Source organism: Rhinopithecus roxellana, chromosome 4, assembly GCF_007565055.1.
Source record: "Rhinopithecus roxellana isolate Shanxi Qingling chromosome 4, ASM756505v1, whole genome shotgun sequence".
Lineage (NCBI taxonomy): Eukaryota > Metazoa > Chordata > Mammalia > Primates > Cercopithecidae > Rhinopithecus > Rhinopithecus roxellana.
Window position 1 is genome coordinate 122,883,955 of NC_044552.1, and position 18,277 is coordinate 122,902,231.

Here is an 18,277-nt window from a genome sequence, read left to right on the forward strand (position 1 = left end):
ATTAATTTTGTTTAAAATCATGAAGTGTAGGATAGTTATAGACAATAATGAATTACAACATTGATGTTATAAGAAAAAAGACAGATGTGCTAATTTTTTATTTTAAAAGATCCAGTTCTTGATTTTATGATAAAACGAGATCATGTAAATCCATTAAAAAGGAAGGTTTCTTATTGAAATTGTGTTTTAGAATATCGGGAGCACATATACACTTGTATGGTTTTTTTTCAATCAAAATTTATAGTTTCTAGCAAGTGTCATTTGTCCTCATTATAATAAAGAGATGCTCATGTATGACAGAAGACTTGCGGTTGTTTAAAGTTTCTAAGATACAAGATTATTTCTTAGTGGTCTTGTCAACTTAAAATAATTTTATTAATACACCGCAAGAAGGAAATTATGACATCTGAATGATAAAAATTAACTCAGGTTTCCCGAGGGGATATTTATTTTAAAGCTAAATGTATTATCTACCATTGATTTTTAACTAGAAAATCTACTTATTTGATTTTACAAAAGCATCATGTACAGAGCACTAGAGTGAGTCAGGAAATCAGGGTTTCTCCCCAGAACCCCATGCAAGTGAGTAGCTTGAAGGGTCAGTTTCTTATTTGGAAATGAATGTCTTCCATATCTAAGCTCCTTTTTGGGGAACTTATTATCCTCTTTGGTTCTACATCTTTTGTTCTCTTGGAGTTACTATGTATCTACTGAGCATCTTTTACGTGTTTTACTGATACGCACTGGGGATACAAGGTGACCAGACACAGAGCCCCATCCTCATGATGTATATGGATAGATGTGATTATATACTATATATGAACATTTACTACATTGTATTCTATGATATATATGTGAATATATGTATGTATAGTGTGCACAAGTATATTTAGTTGTATCATTCTGTTTTGGATTCCAGTTTATGTTCCTCCATTATTCTTCCTTTTTAGAAAAAAAGAGAAGCACATAAAGAAACAAAATCCTGGGAGATTAATCTGATGTGACCTAATAGCAAATTTTAGGAATCTTGTTTACCTAAAATTGATTCTAATGAGATATCATCAAAGTTTACTTTATATATAAAAGCACATTCAGGATCACAGTTTTGGTATCAAAGGTTTTGCTATCACCTGTAAAATATGTGAAGGGGTATAAAATGGTTTTGATATTACCTATAGATTATCTGAACTTTTAAAAACTATGATAGTCATACTTGACACTATGCATGGGAAAGATACACTGTCATAAAACATTATTTTTTAAAAAGATAAAATAAACCTGTTGAAAGTCTGAAATGACATGAGTAACTGTTTACATTTATTTTTGATGGGATTCCAGAAAGATAATGCTTGCTAACAACCCTCCTTCAATGACTGAGGCTCTCTTCTTGAGAAAGGTCTTCTTCCCGTTGCCTCGGTCAGCTCCTCTGTCTGGTTTTCACTGATAATGCTCCAAGCACCAGCTGATAAAGGGTAAACTAAATGCCCTGCTATAAATCCTGACCAAACATCTTGGCACAAGGTTACACAAAGAATTCCCAATTCATGTGACAGTGGTGCATGTGTTATTTTGTAGTAAAACTTTTTCCCACCAATTCTAAGGAACTTCTGGCTCAATGTGGTTTAATACGAGCTTTTGTTTGTTTCTTTTACAGCAGAATCGTCTTTAACATGAAACTACAGTTTGAATTCTACCTATACCCCGAGTGCCTTTGTTAGATTTAAAAAGCCACACATACCTCCAACATTGTTCTTGTAGGTGTTATATAATTCTTTCACTCTTCTGTAACGAAAAGCCAACTTCCTCATCCAGTCAACCCCTCCTCTTACACCTGTTGGCAAACAAAGGTTTGCACTACTTGCAGCTGCATGGAAGCCATCAGTTGCAAAACTGTAGGTACTGTAACACCCAAAATACATTAAAAAGAAATAATTACATGTGCAAAACTCCACAGCCGAATTTCTGTAGGAAACAGCATACTGAAAGGCATAGCTTACCTTAAGTCCTGCCCATTATCATCAGAGGAAACATCATCTATATGAACTTGATCACATTCCTGTTAAAAACATTGGAAAAGTTATTTGTTTTCTAAATGATGCTTGTTACCATGTTTGAAGGTTTTCCCATCTTCTCATTTGATCAGACTACTGCCAGAAGATGGCAGCGTGTGCCTGTCCATCTCACTGCCTCGCTCTTGTTTTCTTCTATTGGGAAATGGCACCATTTCTACCCCAAAACATTTAAATCCAGAAGAGTTCCATAGAAAGGAGGGGTGAGAAAGTACACGGCATGAGGGTTTCTTTAGAGCAATTTAAAAAAATTAATCTTAAAATTATTGATAAGAAATTCTCTTGAATTTTTGTAATCATTTGAGTTCCCTTCTAGCCATTTCTGTTGTGCATACTTAAGCATGGCTAATCTGAAGATACACAAAACTTATTTGGTCTAAACACCTCAGATGGCTACTATTATTTGTCATTTGTTGAGCAGCAACAGGGGGTCTTGCCTTCAGATTATGGTGTCCTGTGGAATTTCCACGACTTCCTGCTGGACCAGAACTACGAAAGAACCATGCTGGTGTTATTTTAAAGTCCTGACCTTTTGACGCAGAAAAAGGGTAATAATCATAGAAATTGACATTTTCTTTTTGTCAAGTTTTTAAATTTTCAAATCAAAAAGACTACTTTTAAGTAAAAGGAAAATAATGAAGATTTATCATCTCAAATGTGCTACAAAATTCCAATCAAAATAAACTTTATGTAAGTATACCCACACAATTGACCTGATTTTAAGTTACTGTGTGCTCAGAACAAATGGGAACTTTTCTGGAAAAGGATTCAATCCTTCTTTGCTGTTCTGAGTCTCAGTCCATCTTCAAATAATCTGCAAAGTTCCAGAGCAATATCATAAGCTCTAAAGGTGAAATTTGGTAAGGGCATTTAAAATGCTTAGTTCTCTGAATAATAAATATATAATCCATAAAAATAGATTATTTATAATAAATAACTATAACATATTAACCTCAGCATATGGTTTAACATTTTGGGCCTCCTTAGTCCCCCCTCAAAGTATTTTACTCATACTCACAGATTCTGACTATGTACATGGTGCTTAGCATTCAAAGTTATTATTTTTTTAAATTATTAAATTTGAAAATACACCATACTAAACAAAGGTTTTTCAGCTACTATTTATATTCATTATTGGGCTTGAAAGTATCTGACAGTCAAATATTTCATATCTAGTCTCCAGATTTCCACACAGAATGCATTTAATCCGGTTCCAGTTGAAAGGCTGAGTTGACTCAGGCTTCCCTTAATATATAAAACTCAGTGACTAGCCCAATCAGTACCTTGTGAGTATGTGACTTGAAAATCCAGGTAAGTTAAAAGTTCATATAATTTACAGAAATTATAGGTTTAGTAAGTTTTGAATAAATCTCCACCTACACGTATGGGTCAAAAAATATAATCTGACTGGAAGTGCCCTGGAGTGCAGCATTTGGTTCACCAGGTTACATACTCACTTACAGCACAATCTAGCATAGAATAATCACTCCACAATTCTTTCTTAAATAAATGGGAAAAGTCTAGACAAATGCTAATTCTTTACAGGATTACCACAATCATTTAAATTTTCTAACACAAAGTTATGATGATATAAAACAAAAGCATTCTAAATGGTGAGGAGAATAAGAAGATATTTATGTGAAGAGTGGAAGGAAGGAAGAGAGAAGAGTACAGAGACTGCCGATGGAATGGTCTGGCCAGACAGCTATTTAGAAAAAGTCTTCCCCTCTTTGACCAAGTATTGGCTGAAAGGAGTGCAGTCTAAACTGTAACCAAAGGAGGCATTATACTTCCTGAAAAACATCCAGTAAAGGCATTGCAAGCAATGATGGTAACTGCTGGACTGGGCTTTAAGGAAAAGAGCGGAGAGATTTTACCCATTAGCATAAGGGTTGGAAATAAAGTTTTTCTCCCAGAATATGGAGGCACCAAAGTAGTTCTAAACGATGGGATTATTTCTTATTGAGAGATGGTGATATACTTGGAAAGTCTGTAGACTGAAATAAATCACTATTGAAATGGTGTCGCACGAAGTTGCCTATTCCATTGAAGTTCTGAAATCTTTCCTCATGTAAATAACTTCTGTGTCTCTCTTTTATAATAAATTAGTGACATACAAAAAAGTGGAGGAATCCTTGTAAATTTCCCTGGTAATCAGAAGTTATTTCTCTATTTAATACTCTCTCATTGTAATTTTTACAGAAATTCCCCTGACATTAAGTATTAACTCGCATGATTAATTTGTACACAGGTTGCCCAAAAACTTATCTTTTACTCCTGAGGACAACAGTATATCACACTTATTGGACCAGAAGCTCCATGATTGAAGTTATATTTGAGGTTTTTCCAAATTTAACTTTTCTTTAAATTTATGCCTAGTTAACTATGCCTGTTGACTCTGGATGGTTGCCTGAGGATTACAATCCAGTGCAAGAAACCTGAACTTCCATTATTTACATTTTTAGAAAAAGCTAAATCATTGTTCTTCAATTATTTTTCACTCTGACAAACTCTTTAAGAATCATTTTGACCAAAAAGTGAAATACTCAAAACATTATAATGTTTTGGCTTTAACAAATTTTAGTAGAACTCAAACATTTGAAAATATTCTAGAGCTAACCTTAAATACTTTAATTTTGTTTTACAAGGTAACCAAAAAGCTGTCACTGATATTTATCAGTTATAATTCACAGTAGTCTTTTCTCACTTTTGCCATCTCAAACTTCCTGGAGACTTCTTTTCTGGAGGTTATTCTAACTGAAATAGCACTTTATTTAAACACACAGGTTTCTCTTCTGTTAGGGGAGGGTAGTGTGGGCATTTGCCTTCTCTGCAGTTGAGCAGGATGCAGTGAAGTGTTTTATTAGGAGGATTTAAATTTGTATCTTTTAAGGAATTACGTGAGGAACAGCTGCTACTATATATGTTGAAGTATCTACTGAAAGATTTGAGTGTCAAATTAGATGTTTAGGTTTTTAAAAAAAGCACCCCGAGAGCTTAAATATTCAACATCAACAATGACAACATAATAAGCTAATGGTAGAGTTACTCTCTTGAGGAATTCTTTTTGTCAATAAGAGTAGAAATCTTTTAATTCCAGTTACGGAGCCCAAGCCACTTTTTGGCTGTAAGAGGTTTATTGAAATAAAAAATTGTGTGAAAGTAAAACTGCCTTTCAAAGTCAGATGCAGAAGGATAGGGGGCTATGTATGTAACTGTACTGAATGCTTTTGAAAGCTATTGTTTTGATTTTATTAGTTTTAATGCTTGTTTACTCATGTCAGTAAAAAACATTTGTGTTTCCTTGGGCACTTTATATGAATGTGCAAGCATTTGTGTGGCACGCGTGTGTAGTGACAGTTCAGTCAATTTATATGCAGTACCTCAATTATTTTATTGATTAAGTACAGTATTGTTGAATAGCTAAGTTCTGTGGTTTGAGTCAAATAAAATTCTTATCATATCCTAAAACACAACTAAAAAGCTATATACTCAGAGAAGAGAAAGTCAATATCAGTATTTTCTCAGGAACTACTCTAACAAAGATCCTGCCAGGTATTTTTGAAATACATATAACATAGTACCTGAACTAAAATAAATGTCTTTAAGTGCCATACATGACTACGACATGTTTTTGATATACCAATATTCATTTCAAACTTGCTAAAGTTAGTTATAAATTCATTATATGCTATTTTCACCTTCTCACTTTAGCATTCTTTTAAAAGTTGGGTAGTAAATTTATTCCACCTGGCTTCTAACGTGCCAGTAAAAAAGCTAAAAGTTCATTTATTCTACTTATTTCCAGTAAAAAATAATTAACCAAATGAAATAAGCTCTTTTACTTGGATACTACCACATAAAATTTCTTTTTTCTTTTTACACCTTTGAAAAGACTAATAATATTAAGATCCTCTTTACAATGAAACTCATCCATACTGATCAACAGAAAAACTAACCCCAAAAGTTATCGCTGTATGTAAAAAATTCAAGTTCCGGAAAGGTTAAGGTGTTTGTTATTATGAGGTATATATAAAATCATTCTGTATTCATAAGTAGCAGGATCAATTTAAATCAGGTTTTAGAGAGGTGATTACTATTTGTTATCTAAAACTGAAAGCTTGCCTAGTAATACTGATCTTTCATACTGTCCATTGTAGAAAAAAAAAGAATGCCTCTTTAATCAGACAGTAATTGTATTATTCAGTAAAAACACTGACTCACTGTAGAGAAAAACAACAACAGCAGCAGCAAAATGTTATTACACAGATTTCAGCACACATATTTATGGAATGTACTGAACCAATCATTTTTACTCTCATGTCTCAAATATAACTCAAACTGGATTTAAGACCTTGTCATTTAAAAAAAAAAACAAACTTTCTAACTGGTGCGTTGGTGGGAGAGTAAATTAGTTCAACCATTGTGGAAGACAATGTGGCGATTACTCAAGGATCTAGAATTAGGAATACCATTTGACCCAGCAATTCCATTACTGGGTATATACCCAAAGGATTATAAATCATTCTACTATAAAGACACATGCACATGTATGTTTACTGCAGCACTGTTCACAAGAGCAAAGACTTGGAACCAACCCAAATGCCCATCAATGATAGACTGGATAAAGAAAATGTGGCACATATGCACCATGGAATACTATGCAGCCATAAAAAAGAATGAGTTCATGTCCTTTGCAGGGACATGGATGAAGCTGGAAATCATTCTCAGCAAACTAACTTAGGAACAGAAAACCAAACACCGCATGTTCTCACTAATAAGAGAGAGCTGAACAATGAGAACACATGGACACAGGGAGGGGAACACCACACACCGGGGCCTGTTGGGGGGTGGAGGGCTAGGGGAGGGATAACATTAGGAGACATACCTAATGTAGATGACGGGTTGATGGGTGCAGCAAACCACCATGGCATGTGTATACCTACATAACAAACCTGCACGTTCTGCACATGTACTCCAGAACTTACAAGTATTTTTAAAAAAAGTTATTTAAGTAACTCAATAACTTGGCTTTTCTTTCTCACACACTTGAAAAATTTTCAGCATAGGATGGGTCAGAAGTATGTGCTCTGGAACTAGGCAAATCTGCTTCAAATTCCAGTTCTACCATTTAGATAGCAGGTAGCTTTAGATGTGATTTGTATGTTGTGGACCATAGAGTTTCTCCCTTGCATAAATAATGTGATAAACACATTTACTTCAATACACTGTTAAGTAATTAATAGAAAGTCCAACATAAAATATCTAGAACAAGGTAGGGGTTCAGTAGTAGTAATCTCCCTCTCAATTCATAATATGATTATAGACAAAAACTTTTATTTAATTATGAAACTATGAGATAAAAAATAAATTTAAACATGCCATCTGAAAAAAAATGAAAGAGAAATCTCTATTTCAGCACAGTTATGCTTGACTGAGAAGTACTTCTGCCAAGAACCTGAACGACTTAGTTATTTCAAATTGTATTATCTGAATGTCTAATAACCTAGGACACAGATGGCATACCTTATTGCAGTACATGTTCGACTACTCTGAGGCTATTTTTCCTTGGGTCGTTTCATTTTGCTGTTGTTTTTATTTTCTCTTCCTCTTATTTGCCATTTAGACACTGTCTTGCCACTTGAGGTTGAAAATGGAAACATAATTTTTAAAATGAGAAAATAAATGCATTTAAATGCATCAAACATGCTTAAATAGTTCTAGCACTGTTTTATCCAGAAGGGAAAGAAATAAGGAATGATAATGTTAGCTAAAGTTAGGCTTCAGATTATCCACAAAATTAAATGATCTATGCTATCACCACGAATAGTGTCTGTGAATATTGTTTAGTGATTAACCTAAATAGGTTCCTGGTTAATAATCTGGAAGAGCTAATGCTGATTCCAAAGGTGCCAAGCCTCTTGCGGCTGAAACACTAAAAGAATCAAGAGTCGCGTACAGCTGTGGACAGTAAGGACAGCAAAGCCAATAGTCTCCTCTTTGGAGACATTTTTGTTCTACATATATACTATTCACGAACACAAATTAACTTTCTGCTTATATTTGTAAATAAAACTTTTCCTCTTGATGAGAACTTTATGCTTCTCTTGAGCTAAATTTTTATCTTTCTGTTTTCTCGAGGTTATCTGCAGATATAGAAACCATCTAAGAGGTCTGGTATTGGACAAAACTATTTGTGCCTGGTACAATTCTTACCTCTAAATCATTAAAAAACAAATGAGTATCAGCAAGATTAAAAATCATTTCTTCCATGCGGAGTCCAAGGGTTACAGCCATAGGGGGATCCTGTAAAGAAAATGTACACATAATGAGGGAAAATTTCAGTAAGCACTTATTATTAAAAATATTTTAAGCACATATTGCTGTGGTGGAAGAGCGAGGAGACTGCATGGGTTTTTACTGAAGATTCAAAAGATTTCTCAGTCATCCGGAAAGGTGACTTTCCAGAAGGTTCAGACATACCAAACGCACAGGCACACCTGGGAATTCAGACATACGTAACGATGACACAGCATACATTTTCACACAAAGCTGTATGTTCAGGAGGGAAGGAGGAAGGGAGCCATTCAGTTCATATGACCCAGTTTACATATAATCTATGGAAAGTATTCTGGAGAAAGGTATTTGGATGGGGTGCTGAAGAATGGAGTAAACTCGCTAAAAAGAAAGGATGTCTTTTTAAGAATAATGACAATTAAAAGACAGAGAAAAATAGGTCAACTGAGTATTTATAAGACTTGAGCAGAGAATGTTATCTGGAGGTGAAACAGGAAGAGCTGGCAGAGGATGGTGCAACCATCACTTAATTTTTGATTGCATTTTTATCAACAAAGTAAGAGGAATCTCCCTATCCAAACGTGTAGAGTTTGGTCTAATCTGCATTTGACTAAGGCTGAAGAAGTGAGGGGTGAAAATAGCTAAAAGAACATTAGTTCTCTAAGCGTAATCCAGGTACAAAATATATGCTTTGGGAAGTTAATGAAAGTGACGGGGTCAGTAAAGAGTTAAAACGACTCAACTTTTGTATACAGAAACCAAGATATTAAACAGCAGCAAGGAGTTGAAAATCAAGACCAGAGTTGTTACTTTACCATAATTAACTGCAGCTGAAGGTCTAGCATCACGAGATATAAGACTAAAAAGTAATTAGCATTTGGGGATAGGGATTGGAATAGAGAAGTAATTCATGCTCAAATATTGTGTTTAAAATTATCAAAGTTGGAATGATGTCTAAAGAAGAACTGCTCGTAGGTGCAACTCAGAAGATATGGGAAAGAAAAAACCTGGAAGGGACAAACCCTTAAAATCTGTGACCAGAGGGGTGTTAGCAGGGAGAAGAATAAGGTTTTGAATAAAGCTGACAAGTCCAGAAGGATACTATTGGTTTTGGCTGGGAAGTTATTTTGGAAGACCTCAGAGGGTGATTTGGGTTGAGTGGCTGGGCCAGGAGCCAGACTGCAGCGATTTGAGAAGAGAGAGCCGAAATTGTGTTTTCAACATTCTAATAGTTGGCATTTCAAGAAATGTATCTCAACTTGGGGAAATGTAACACAAACTTTACTCAATTTATGATAAGAACATGCAACCCAGGTCAGGCCAAGCACTATTCATCTACACCCTGAACTGATTCCATCTGCAAGGAGAAACCACTCTTCATGCCACACCTTCACTACGATAACCCATTTTATTCCTATATTTCCTTTCATCATATTTTGAGGGGGAAGCCCTAAAGTGTAAACATATTTGAGATGTCGTCCTGTGTTCTGTAGCCGTTAAAACCTAGATAATAGGAATTATATGCTAAGAAAAAGGCACTGAGTGCTAAGGGGTCATTGGGGTATGAGAGCTAAACTAAGACTCGATGCGAGCGAGGATAGAGATAAGATAATAATACGTTGGATTTCAACACAATTTTCCAATTGTTTACATCTCCTCATTTAGAGATTTATGTGGATTTCATAGCTAGAGGTTCTCATTTCTCAGTAATGGATGCTGACTCCACATATCTGATGGCATCCTGGTATTCTGTCATCCGGTAGCTTGACTGTGCTGCTGGATTCATCCGTCTTCCAGTGACAGAACCATTTGGGACTATACACCCAAAGATCAAATCAGTTCTGTTTTAGCCAACAAACATTCATTCAAAACAAGAATAAAATTATTAATAAGTAGGCCAGGCACAGTGGCTCATGTCTATAATCCCAGGACTTTGGGAGGTTGAGGCAGGCAGACCATTTGAGGTCAGGAGTTCGAGACCAGCCTGGCCAACATGGTAAAACCCTGCTTCTACTAAAAATACAAAAATTAGCTGGACACAGGGGTGCGTGCCTATAATCCCAGCTACTCGGGATGCTGAGGCACGAGAATCCCTTGAACCCGGGAGGCGGGGGTTGCAGTGAGCCAAGATCATGCCACTGTACTCCAGCTTGGGTGACAGAGTGAAACTGTATCTCAAAAGAAAAAAAAATGTTAATAAGTGCCAGTTTGTGTCTCAAGGGGTTTCAGAGCTCAGAAGGGCCCTTTGCTCTGTTTCCTTCAAGTATAAAATTCTTTTTTCTTTCTTTTTTTTTTTGTTGTTGTTGATCATGTTTTTGTTAAAATAAAATCTCTAAAGGTGGTATAAGTTTAAAAAACATATTTTGTCTTTTTTGGTTGAAAAATTCCTATTATTAATCTCTGTATTTTTGGCAGGGTTGGGGGGAACTAGGCATTAAATAGGCTGAGGACATTCTATGAAACTATTCTGCCTAGTCATGGAACTATGAACAAAGTCTACAGAAATATCAGGAAAAATCAAATGTAATTATAGCATGAAAACATATAATTCCATTAGTGACGCTCTGTGCTTTTGAGGAATGTTCACTGATGCAAGACAATAAAACTGAGCTCCGTACTACTCTGTTATGTTTCTGATGATTACTGCCCTAAAGATATATATTTCAGATAGCAGTTCAGAAGTATCTGATTTAAAAGGGTTTCCTTCTGGAGACCAGGTTGGTTAGGCTCTTATCCTATGATTTGCTAATTTTTCTTTTTAAGTTTTAAATACAATTATTGAATTTCTTCACTTCATTCTTCACATTCTTTGCATTTGCAGATCAGATTTATGGGGATGGGAGAAAACATACTGTTCCTTTTGATTGTTACTTTGATCAATTCCATGCTTCTGAAGTACGTAACTCTCTGTGCTACCCAAACAGTGATAGGAAAATCCATGAAGAATGCATTTTGTACATCTGATAAGCCTGCAAACAAGCATAATTTTAAAAAAAGCAAAATGCAAGAATCTGCTAGCAAGCAAGCATGGCATGTGGTATGATAAAAACTGTAGTTGAGCACCCCACTGGAATGCAACCCCACGGCACTAGGAGGGCTGGTCATTTGTTTTTCAAGCTGTGGCGGTTCCACATCACACACTCTATGAGAGCCAGGACTTAGTAAGCATTTTGGCAAAATATCATTTGTAACTGGGAAAGTTTAGGTTTGTGGTTTGCTGGAGTGTGAACTCGCTGTATTTTACTAAGGTTTCCAGAGAGCAAGGCCTATTGAAAGAGAGATGTTTCGTCAGCCATGCCAAAGGCTTGGAACAGATGGGCCTGGGATAGTCATGCCATCAGCCAAAGAAAACCATGCCCGTAAGAGGTGGTGATCTTGTTTCTAAGAGAATGTCTGGGGCGGGCTTACTTTCAAATATCTAATTTTACTTTTCGATTTTTTCCAACTTACTAAGTCACCGGGACAGCTAATTCTAAGTGAGCAGATTACAGCACTGCATTTTTCCAGCTAAAGGACTCACAGATCAAAGAATCCAAGAAAGACGACTGGACATTTGGTGGGTGTAGTCTTAGCAATGCTGGGCACCCTCCATCTTGCCAAACTGCTGTGAAGGAGCTGCCAGCACCTGCAATTCCACTGTTTTATCAGGCATTTGAGAACGAAACATACTTTTGGATTGAACTCAAGTTTTATACAGAGATGTTTGCTCATTTTCATTAGATGTTTGTAGAATTATGGGCACCTTATGAATCAAGAGTTGCTTTTTTTTATTTGCATTTAAGTGTAGTGAGTGTTGAGTTTAGGGTCTAAAATGAGGTGATAGCAAAAACTTGGATAGAGGAAAAAAGTGGGATAATAAAGGCACTAACAGGGTTTTGTGGAAGTTCTGATATGTATTATACATATTATAAAAGTTCCAAAAGGTTCAAAGTGTCTACAACGGAGTTTAATAGGAGAAAAATTGAACTACTGCCAATTTATTCTGTGTACTGCTGTATCAAAATACTGAAACTATTCCCCAGACATTTTACTGAAAAGAGAGAGAGACAGAGAAGAGGAAGATGAAGAAAATAAATAGCTCTTGGCCTTTAAATGTGTGGTTCTAAGCCAGATGTTACCAGTGTATAATCAAGGCAGGATCCAGTACAGCACTTCTCTAAATCAAAATACTAACGCCTATTAACCATGTGAACACAGAGCATAAATTGGAGCCAGACTGTCTGTCTATGGGCCTCTGCCCTGCATTGGGCCATCAGCTGGAATTCCTCCTCTAGGGACACACTGTAAAAATATCTCTGGAGAGGCTACAATTATGTATTTTTAAAGAAACTAAGGACTTTTTTTTTTAAAGACATCAACCTCTTGAAAAACAGGTTTTTTTTTTTGGGGACTCGTAGCACATGTGTAGACATGGGCACACAGAGATAGAAGATATGCAAGTTCATCATGGAAGAAAGAAGGCAGACCAGCTCTCATGAACCTGGTGGAAAAAGTTACTGGATTTTTTAGAATACATATACTCTTTAAATCATAAGAAATAAAATGAAATTCAGTCACAAATCAGAAGGGAAATTTTACAATTGTGATACTTGTCTATGATGGATAGGTAGTGGGCTTACAAGTTCTTAGGAGGAACTGGAGAATGGTTTCAGGAACATTCATTTACTCATCACATATTCATTGAGTGACTATTACGTATTATAGACGTTCAAATTCCAAGCAGAGAGCAGATAACCAAAAAAGCAAAGCCCCTACCTTTATGGGGTTTATATTATGACTGGATGAGCTACCTGATAAACAGACAAGAAAACAAGGGAATATCAGGTGGTGATAAAGCTACGAAAGAAAAACCAGGATAAGCAGATATAGAAGTGATGAGGATGAGTGGAGAGGGCTAATTTAAAGCAAATTCAGAGAAGGCCCCTTTCAGGAGGCAATGGCAGAGACAGAAACAGAGGCCTGACAAAGGCAAGGGAGCTAGGCATGAACAGGCGCCATGGTGGCGAACATACGGAGAGCCCAGAGGTGAGAACAAGTGTGTGTGAGAGAAACAGTGTGAGGAAGAGGGACCCTGACCAGGGAGGGGAAAGGAAACAATGATTTTAAGAATGCAAGAGTGCTCCACTGAATGTCTGTGAGAGACCACAGCAAGATAAGCCAAGAAGGAACACTTGATTTGGCAACAAGGTGGCTCCTGACTTGGCAAGTGTCATGTTATGGCAAAGCTGGAAAGAGCAAAGAAAGAGCAGTCATCGGAGGGGAAAATGGGCTCAAGAAGCTCTTCTAATGATAGGAATGGGACAGCAGACATGATGGTGTGATGGGAAGAATCTAGAATGAGAAACTGGTGGCTTAGCGAAAGACGTTCTTTCAGGAGTCGATTCCTTGGGTAGGTGAGTGGCGCACGGAACGAGGGTGCGAGAGGTGCAAGAGACAGCAGAGGCTGTGGCTACAGATGTAGGGGGCACGGATTTGGTGGTGCAAAGATGACAGAATTCATTTGTTTGCTTTTTCCCCCTAGTAATTGAGGAGATTTGTACAGAACTGGGAGAGGTATGCTTGCTTTCCCTTCAGCTCTTCAAAACCTGCAACAGGAAGAGTTCATGACCCCAAGAGTGCTTGCACCCACTTGAGATTTGTGACCACATTCAGCTGCTGAGGTACAGGCAGTCAGTGGGGTTTTCTACAAGATGAGTCTGATGGAAAAATAATGGGGTAAGGATAGAAAGACATTATGGAAAAGTGGGGTTATAGTGGTACATAAAGAGGACTCCAAGCTGGGAGGATGACATCTAAGACAGGGGTTCTCAGACTCCACCATGCATGGGAAACACCTGTGGAGCTTTCACAATGCCTGTTGCTCAGGCCATACCCCATACCAACTAAATCGGATTATCTGAGGTGGGTCCATGCATCAGTCATGCTAAAGCTCTGCAGTGAGTCCAATGTACAAATGAGATGGTCAGCAGATGACAACCTTGCTGCTCAAAGTGTGGTACACAGACCAGCACCATTGGTATCACCTGGGAGCCTGTCAGAAAGGCACACCTGTAGACCCTTCCCCAGATCTAGTTTGCCAGGTAGTTTAACAAGATTATCAGGTGATTCATATACATGTTAATTTTGAATAAACACTGGTCTACAAGCTATTAAAATGAGAGACTGGGATAGTTAAGAAAAATCAGAGCTGGCATGACCTTCTGGCTTTCCAAGAGTTAAGCCTCTGGGGTGCTTCCACAGGACGGCTGGTCTTGAGCCAGCATGATCACTGAGTAGAACTGTGGCTTAGTGTAATTTCTTGGGAACTAGACTTATCTAGAGTTGCTTATGAGGAAGACTGCCTTTTCCACCCTTCACCTCCATAAATATCATTCTGTGGACTTAACTTCAAGGACCAAATGTCTGATGGTGTCTTTTTCCTAGTGATGTAGCCAATTATCTGCTGGGGAGCTGGTAAAGGTGAAAAGCCAGCACATTTTGCATTAAAAGATTTTGTTCACAATTCAAGTGTTCAATGTAAACAACATATTTGCAGTTGAACATAGTTAATGTTGTCGAGCTTAAATTGTGTGATGAAGGGGACCATCACACAACTTACCACTAGAGGCTTCTACAGGTTCAATCAGAAGGGAATCCAAATGTATTAAACTAATAACAGAATAAATGTACTTCAGGGGGAATTACAGTGGTAGTACATGGCAATAGTGTAACATGGCACTTGGATGGAAAGAAAAATATCATGTTGGTAAGAGTGACCGTGAGAGGATGAGTCAGAAAGCACAGGGCCCAGAGAAAAGTGGCAGAGCAGAGGTGGCAAATAAACACACCTAACGAGGCTCCTCAGGACTCCGGGAGAAAGGTGATTGACATGTTAGGAGACGGCTATAGGAGGAAAGGCCTAGGAGAGGGTTGATGATGATTAAAGAATACTTAAGGTAAGTTAATGTTCTAATCCCCCACCTCCTCAAGATATTAGATTAAATGATTATCAACTGAGATCAAAGGAACTGAAAACTTCAGGGCAGTTTACAGAAGGCTGCTCTATGTGTTTGAAAGAGATTAGTTACCATCATCTCTCTGGTGTATTAGCTTCAAGTTAATCAATGTGATGTCCTTTCAAGATCGTTCCCCTTTTCTAATGTAATTCCCGCAATTACTTGGTAAAGATGGGCTTACATAAAAGTTAGTAATATATTTGCCTATTTAAGAGATCACGCAGAGCCATTCAATTTAATTTTTAAAAGAAATTATCAAAATAAACATATACTCAACACAAAGCTCTGAAAGGGGAGACAGTGGGTAGCGATGATTCCCCAATTCTCTAGGGAAGAGTTTGAGCTATGTCACTGTCTTTGATTTGGTTTTATTTTCACATGCATATGTATGATATTTCTGTACACACTGTATACATACACATGAACACACAATCAAACTTACTATATAAGCTGCCAGTAAAACCATTATGCATTTTTCGAGACTTGCAAATTCTGTAATCATTCCTTTTACATAATATATACCAAAACCACTCTCTAGTCACCCTGGCATAGGTGCTACTTCTCTGCAACACTGAGCTTGCTGACTCATATTATGAGGTAAAACAACAGATACAAATATAAAATGCAAATTTCCTTAGAAAAAATTCAGTTTCCTGTATTTCAGATTTCCTTGAAACTAAATAAATAGGTCATGCTTACTGAATGTTTCTTCTGTGGTGAGTTTTAATGCATTAACTCATTTAACCCTCAGAATCAAATTACTACTTTTATTATTCTCCTCATTTTATATACAAGACAACTGAGGCTCATAAATGCTAAATAAACTACTCAAGGTCACATGGGCACTAGGAGGGAGAAGTAGAATTTGAACTCAGGGTCATTCTCCCTCCAAAGCCAGAGCCCTCTAAGCATACGGTATTTGTTAGCTCTGCCATTAGGACTGCCTCAGATCCATGGTACTAACACTTGATTAATTCTATTACTTTCTATTAAACCATGTTGCTTTTCTTTAGTCCAAATGCACAAAAGTAAGCATTTATCTTCATGACTAGCCTATCATTTAAAATCCAGTCAAATGCCATGTTAGAAGTATTTTTCTACATAAATGTGTGCAGACTATTCAATGCACAAGCAATCAATTGATTAATTCTGATGAACATATTATTTCACCAGCACTGCTGTTATATGCGATGTTGTCTAAAATAAGCAAGCAGTTTGGGGAACCTGAATCTGAGTTTCACATGATCAGGCAACCATTCACTTTTCCTTCAGTTCCTTTACTTTTTACCCCTGACTTGGGCTATTTCCTCTGTGTCCTTACTGTGGAATAACTTTAGAGTATCACAGCTTCATAGCACATGATACATTAATGATCCAAAATAAACATAATCCCTAAAGCACAATTTATTCAGTTTTCTTCACCCTCCCCTGTAAACAAAAGGAATCACTGCAAGTTATCAGGTAAAATGATACATACAATTGATCAGGGAATAGAAATAATGTTCATAAACTCTAACATGATGGATGATTCCTGGTCTACATCCTGTCAAATTTACAAGCTTCTATTTTAGAGTTTTGCAGCACAGAAACTGTACATGGCAATTGGTGCTCAGCTGCAAAACCCATCACCAGCCTCATAGCAGCAGGGCTCAGATAGCGAGGTTCCTCATTCACCATCATCAGAAATGTCCAGGAATAGTTCTTCTTGGAAAAAACAGTGTTGACAATTGAACAGAGTCAAAAAGTGATAACACATTAGGAAGACGCTTGGGAAATTCACATTATTTAATTTATAAATGAAAGCAGACTTTTCCAAAAGTTTCTTTTTTTTAATTAAAACACGAAAGTTAGTTAGGACAATTTATGGGTAAAAGGTCATTCCTACATTATTGTGGTCCACACATTTTATTTTTTATAGGTTGTGGGGAAAGAACATGAGACCAAAAGAATATAGAGATTAAGAACCTATCAAAGAGATAAGGATTCCACTGACCTTGCCACTTACGAGCTATATACAGTGGTACCAATCACACAGGGTGATGGGAAAAGCTAATGAGAGAATGTATTTCACAGGACACTCAGCCAAGGGCCAGGCACACAGTAACCAGTCAAAAATGATACTCATTATTGTCCACTAATTATGGGTGGGGGGAGAGAAAGAAAGACAGTGAGACATGTAGGTAGGTATGGTCATTTCAGGATATGATTGACATCTCTGGTCTTTATAGGTGCAGCTCCCAGCTCGCTATACTTGTAGGCCACTGCAGTGCCACTTCACTATTCTGCAGGAGTAAACATTGACCTTGCAGGTCTGAAAACATCTGCCTTTAGTTATTTCTCATTTTGGAGAAAGAAGGTATATGTTTAGGAATTTTCTCTAACCTATGAGGTAGATGATAGTTTTCACTGTGGAGTGTCATTTTTATATAAGTATATTATCTCATTTAAGCCACCCCGTAACCCCTGGAAGGAAATGAATTATAACCATTTTCAGATGAAACAGGCTCAGAGGTCAAACAGTTTGCCCTCAGGCACAGCCAGGCACAGCCAGGCACAGGAGGTCCTTCTGACTTTTAGCTCAGTGTTCCTCCAGCTAGTCGACTGCCTTCCAGGCTGTATTGTGAGCAAGCTTCAGGATTCAGGAACCCCTTTCATGGTGACCAAGAACAATGGGAAAGGGGTGGTCATGCAGGGGAAATGGGATCTCTCCAGTCCCCCATCTGTACATTTTACCTAGAGCAGTTCTGCCCTTAGATGTTCTATACAGTAATGCTCTTAGTCATATGTGTGTAGAGGAATCTCTGGCTAAAATAATTAAAAAATCACTATGCTGTACCAAAATATTACACTCTAAAATGCATATTGTGGAAATAAGACTGATCTAAGAAATGAAAAGAATTAAGAACCCATAATAAT

At 37.1% G+C, this 18,277-nt stretch overlaps 1 protein-coding gene and 1 pseudogene across 6 annotated transcripts in view; one reads left to right on the forward strand and one right to left on the reverse strand.

The window, feature by feature from the left end:
* EYA4 (EYA transcriptional coactivator and phosphatase 4) overlaps positions 1-18,277 on the reverse strand; it is a 287,469-nt gene that overhangs the window by 14,051 nt on the left and 255,141 nt on the right. For all 6 annotated transcript variants that reach the window (XM_010357882.2, XM_010357880.2, XM_010357884.2 and 3 more), the window contains 3 exons: positions 8,286-8,375; positions 1,998-2,056; positions 1,739-1,899 (listed from right to left, as the gene is read on the reverse strand). In XM_010357882.2, coding sequence (XP_010356184.1) covers positions 1,739-1,899; positions 1,998-2,056; positions 8,286-8,375 — 310 coding nt within the window. The remainder of the gene's footprint in view (positions 1-1,738; positions 1,900-1,997; positions 2,057-8,285; positions 8,376-18,277) is intronic.
* Positions 2,158-4,070, forward strand: LOC115896913 (annotated as a pseudogene).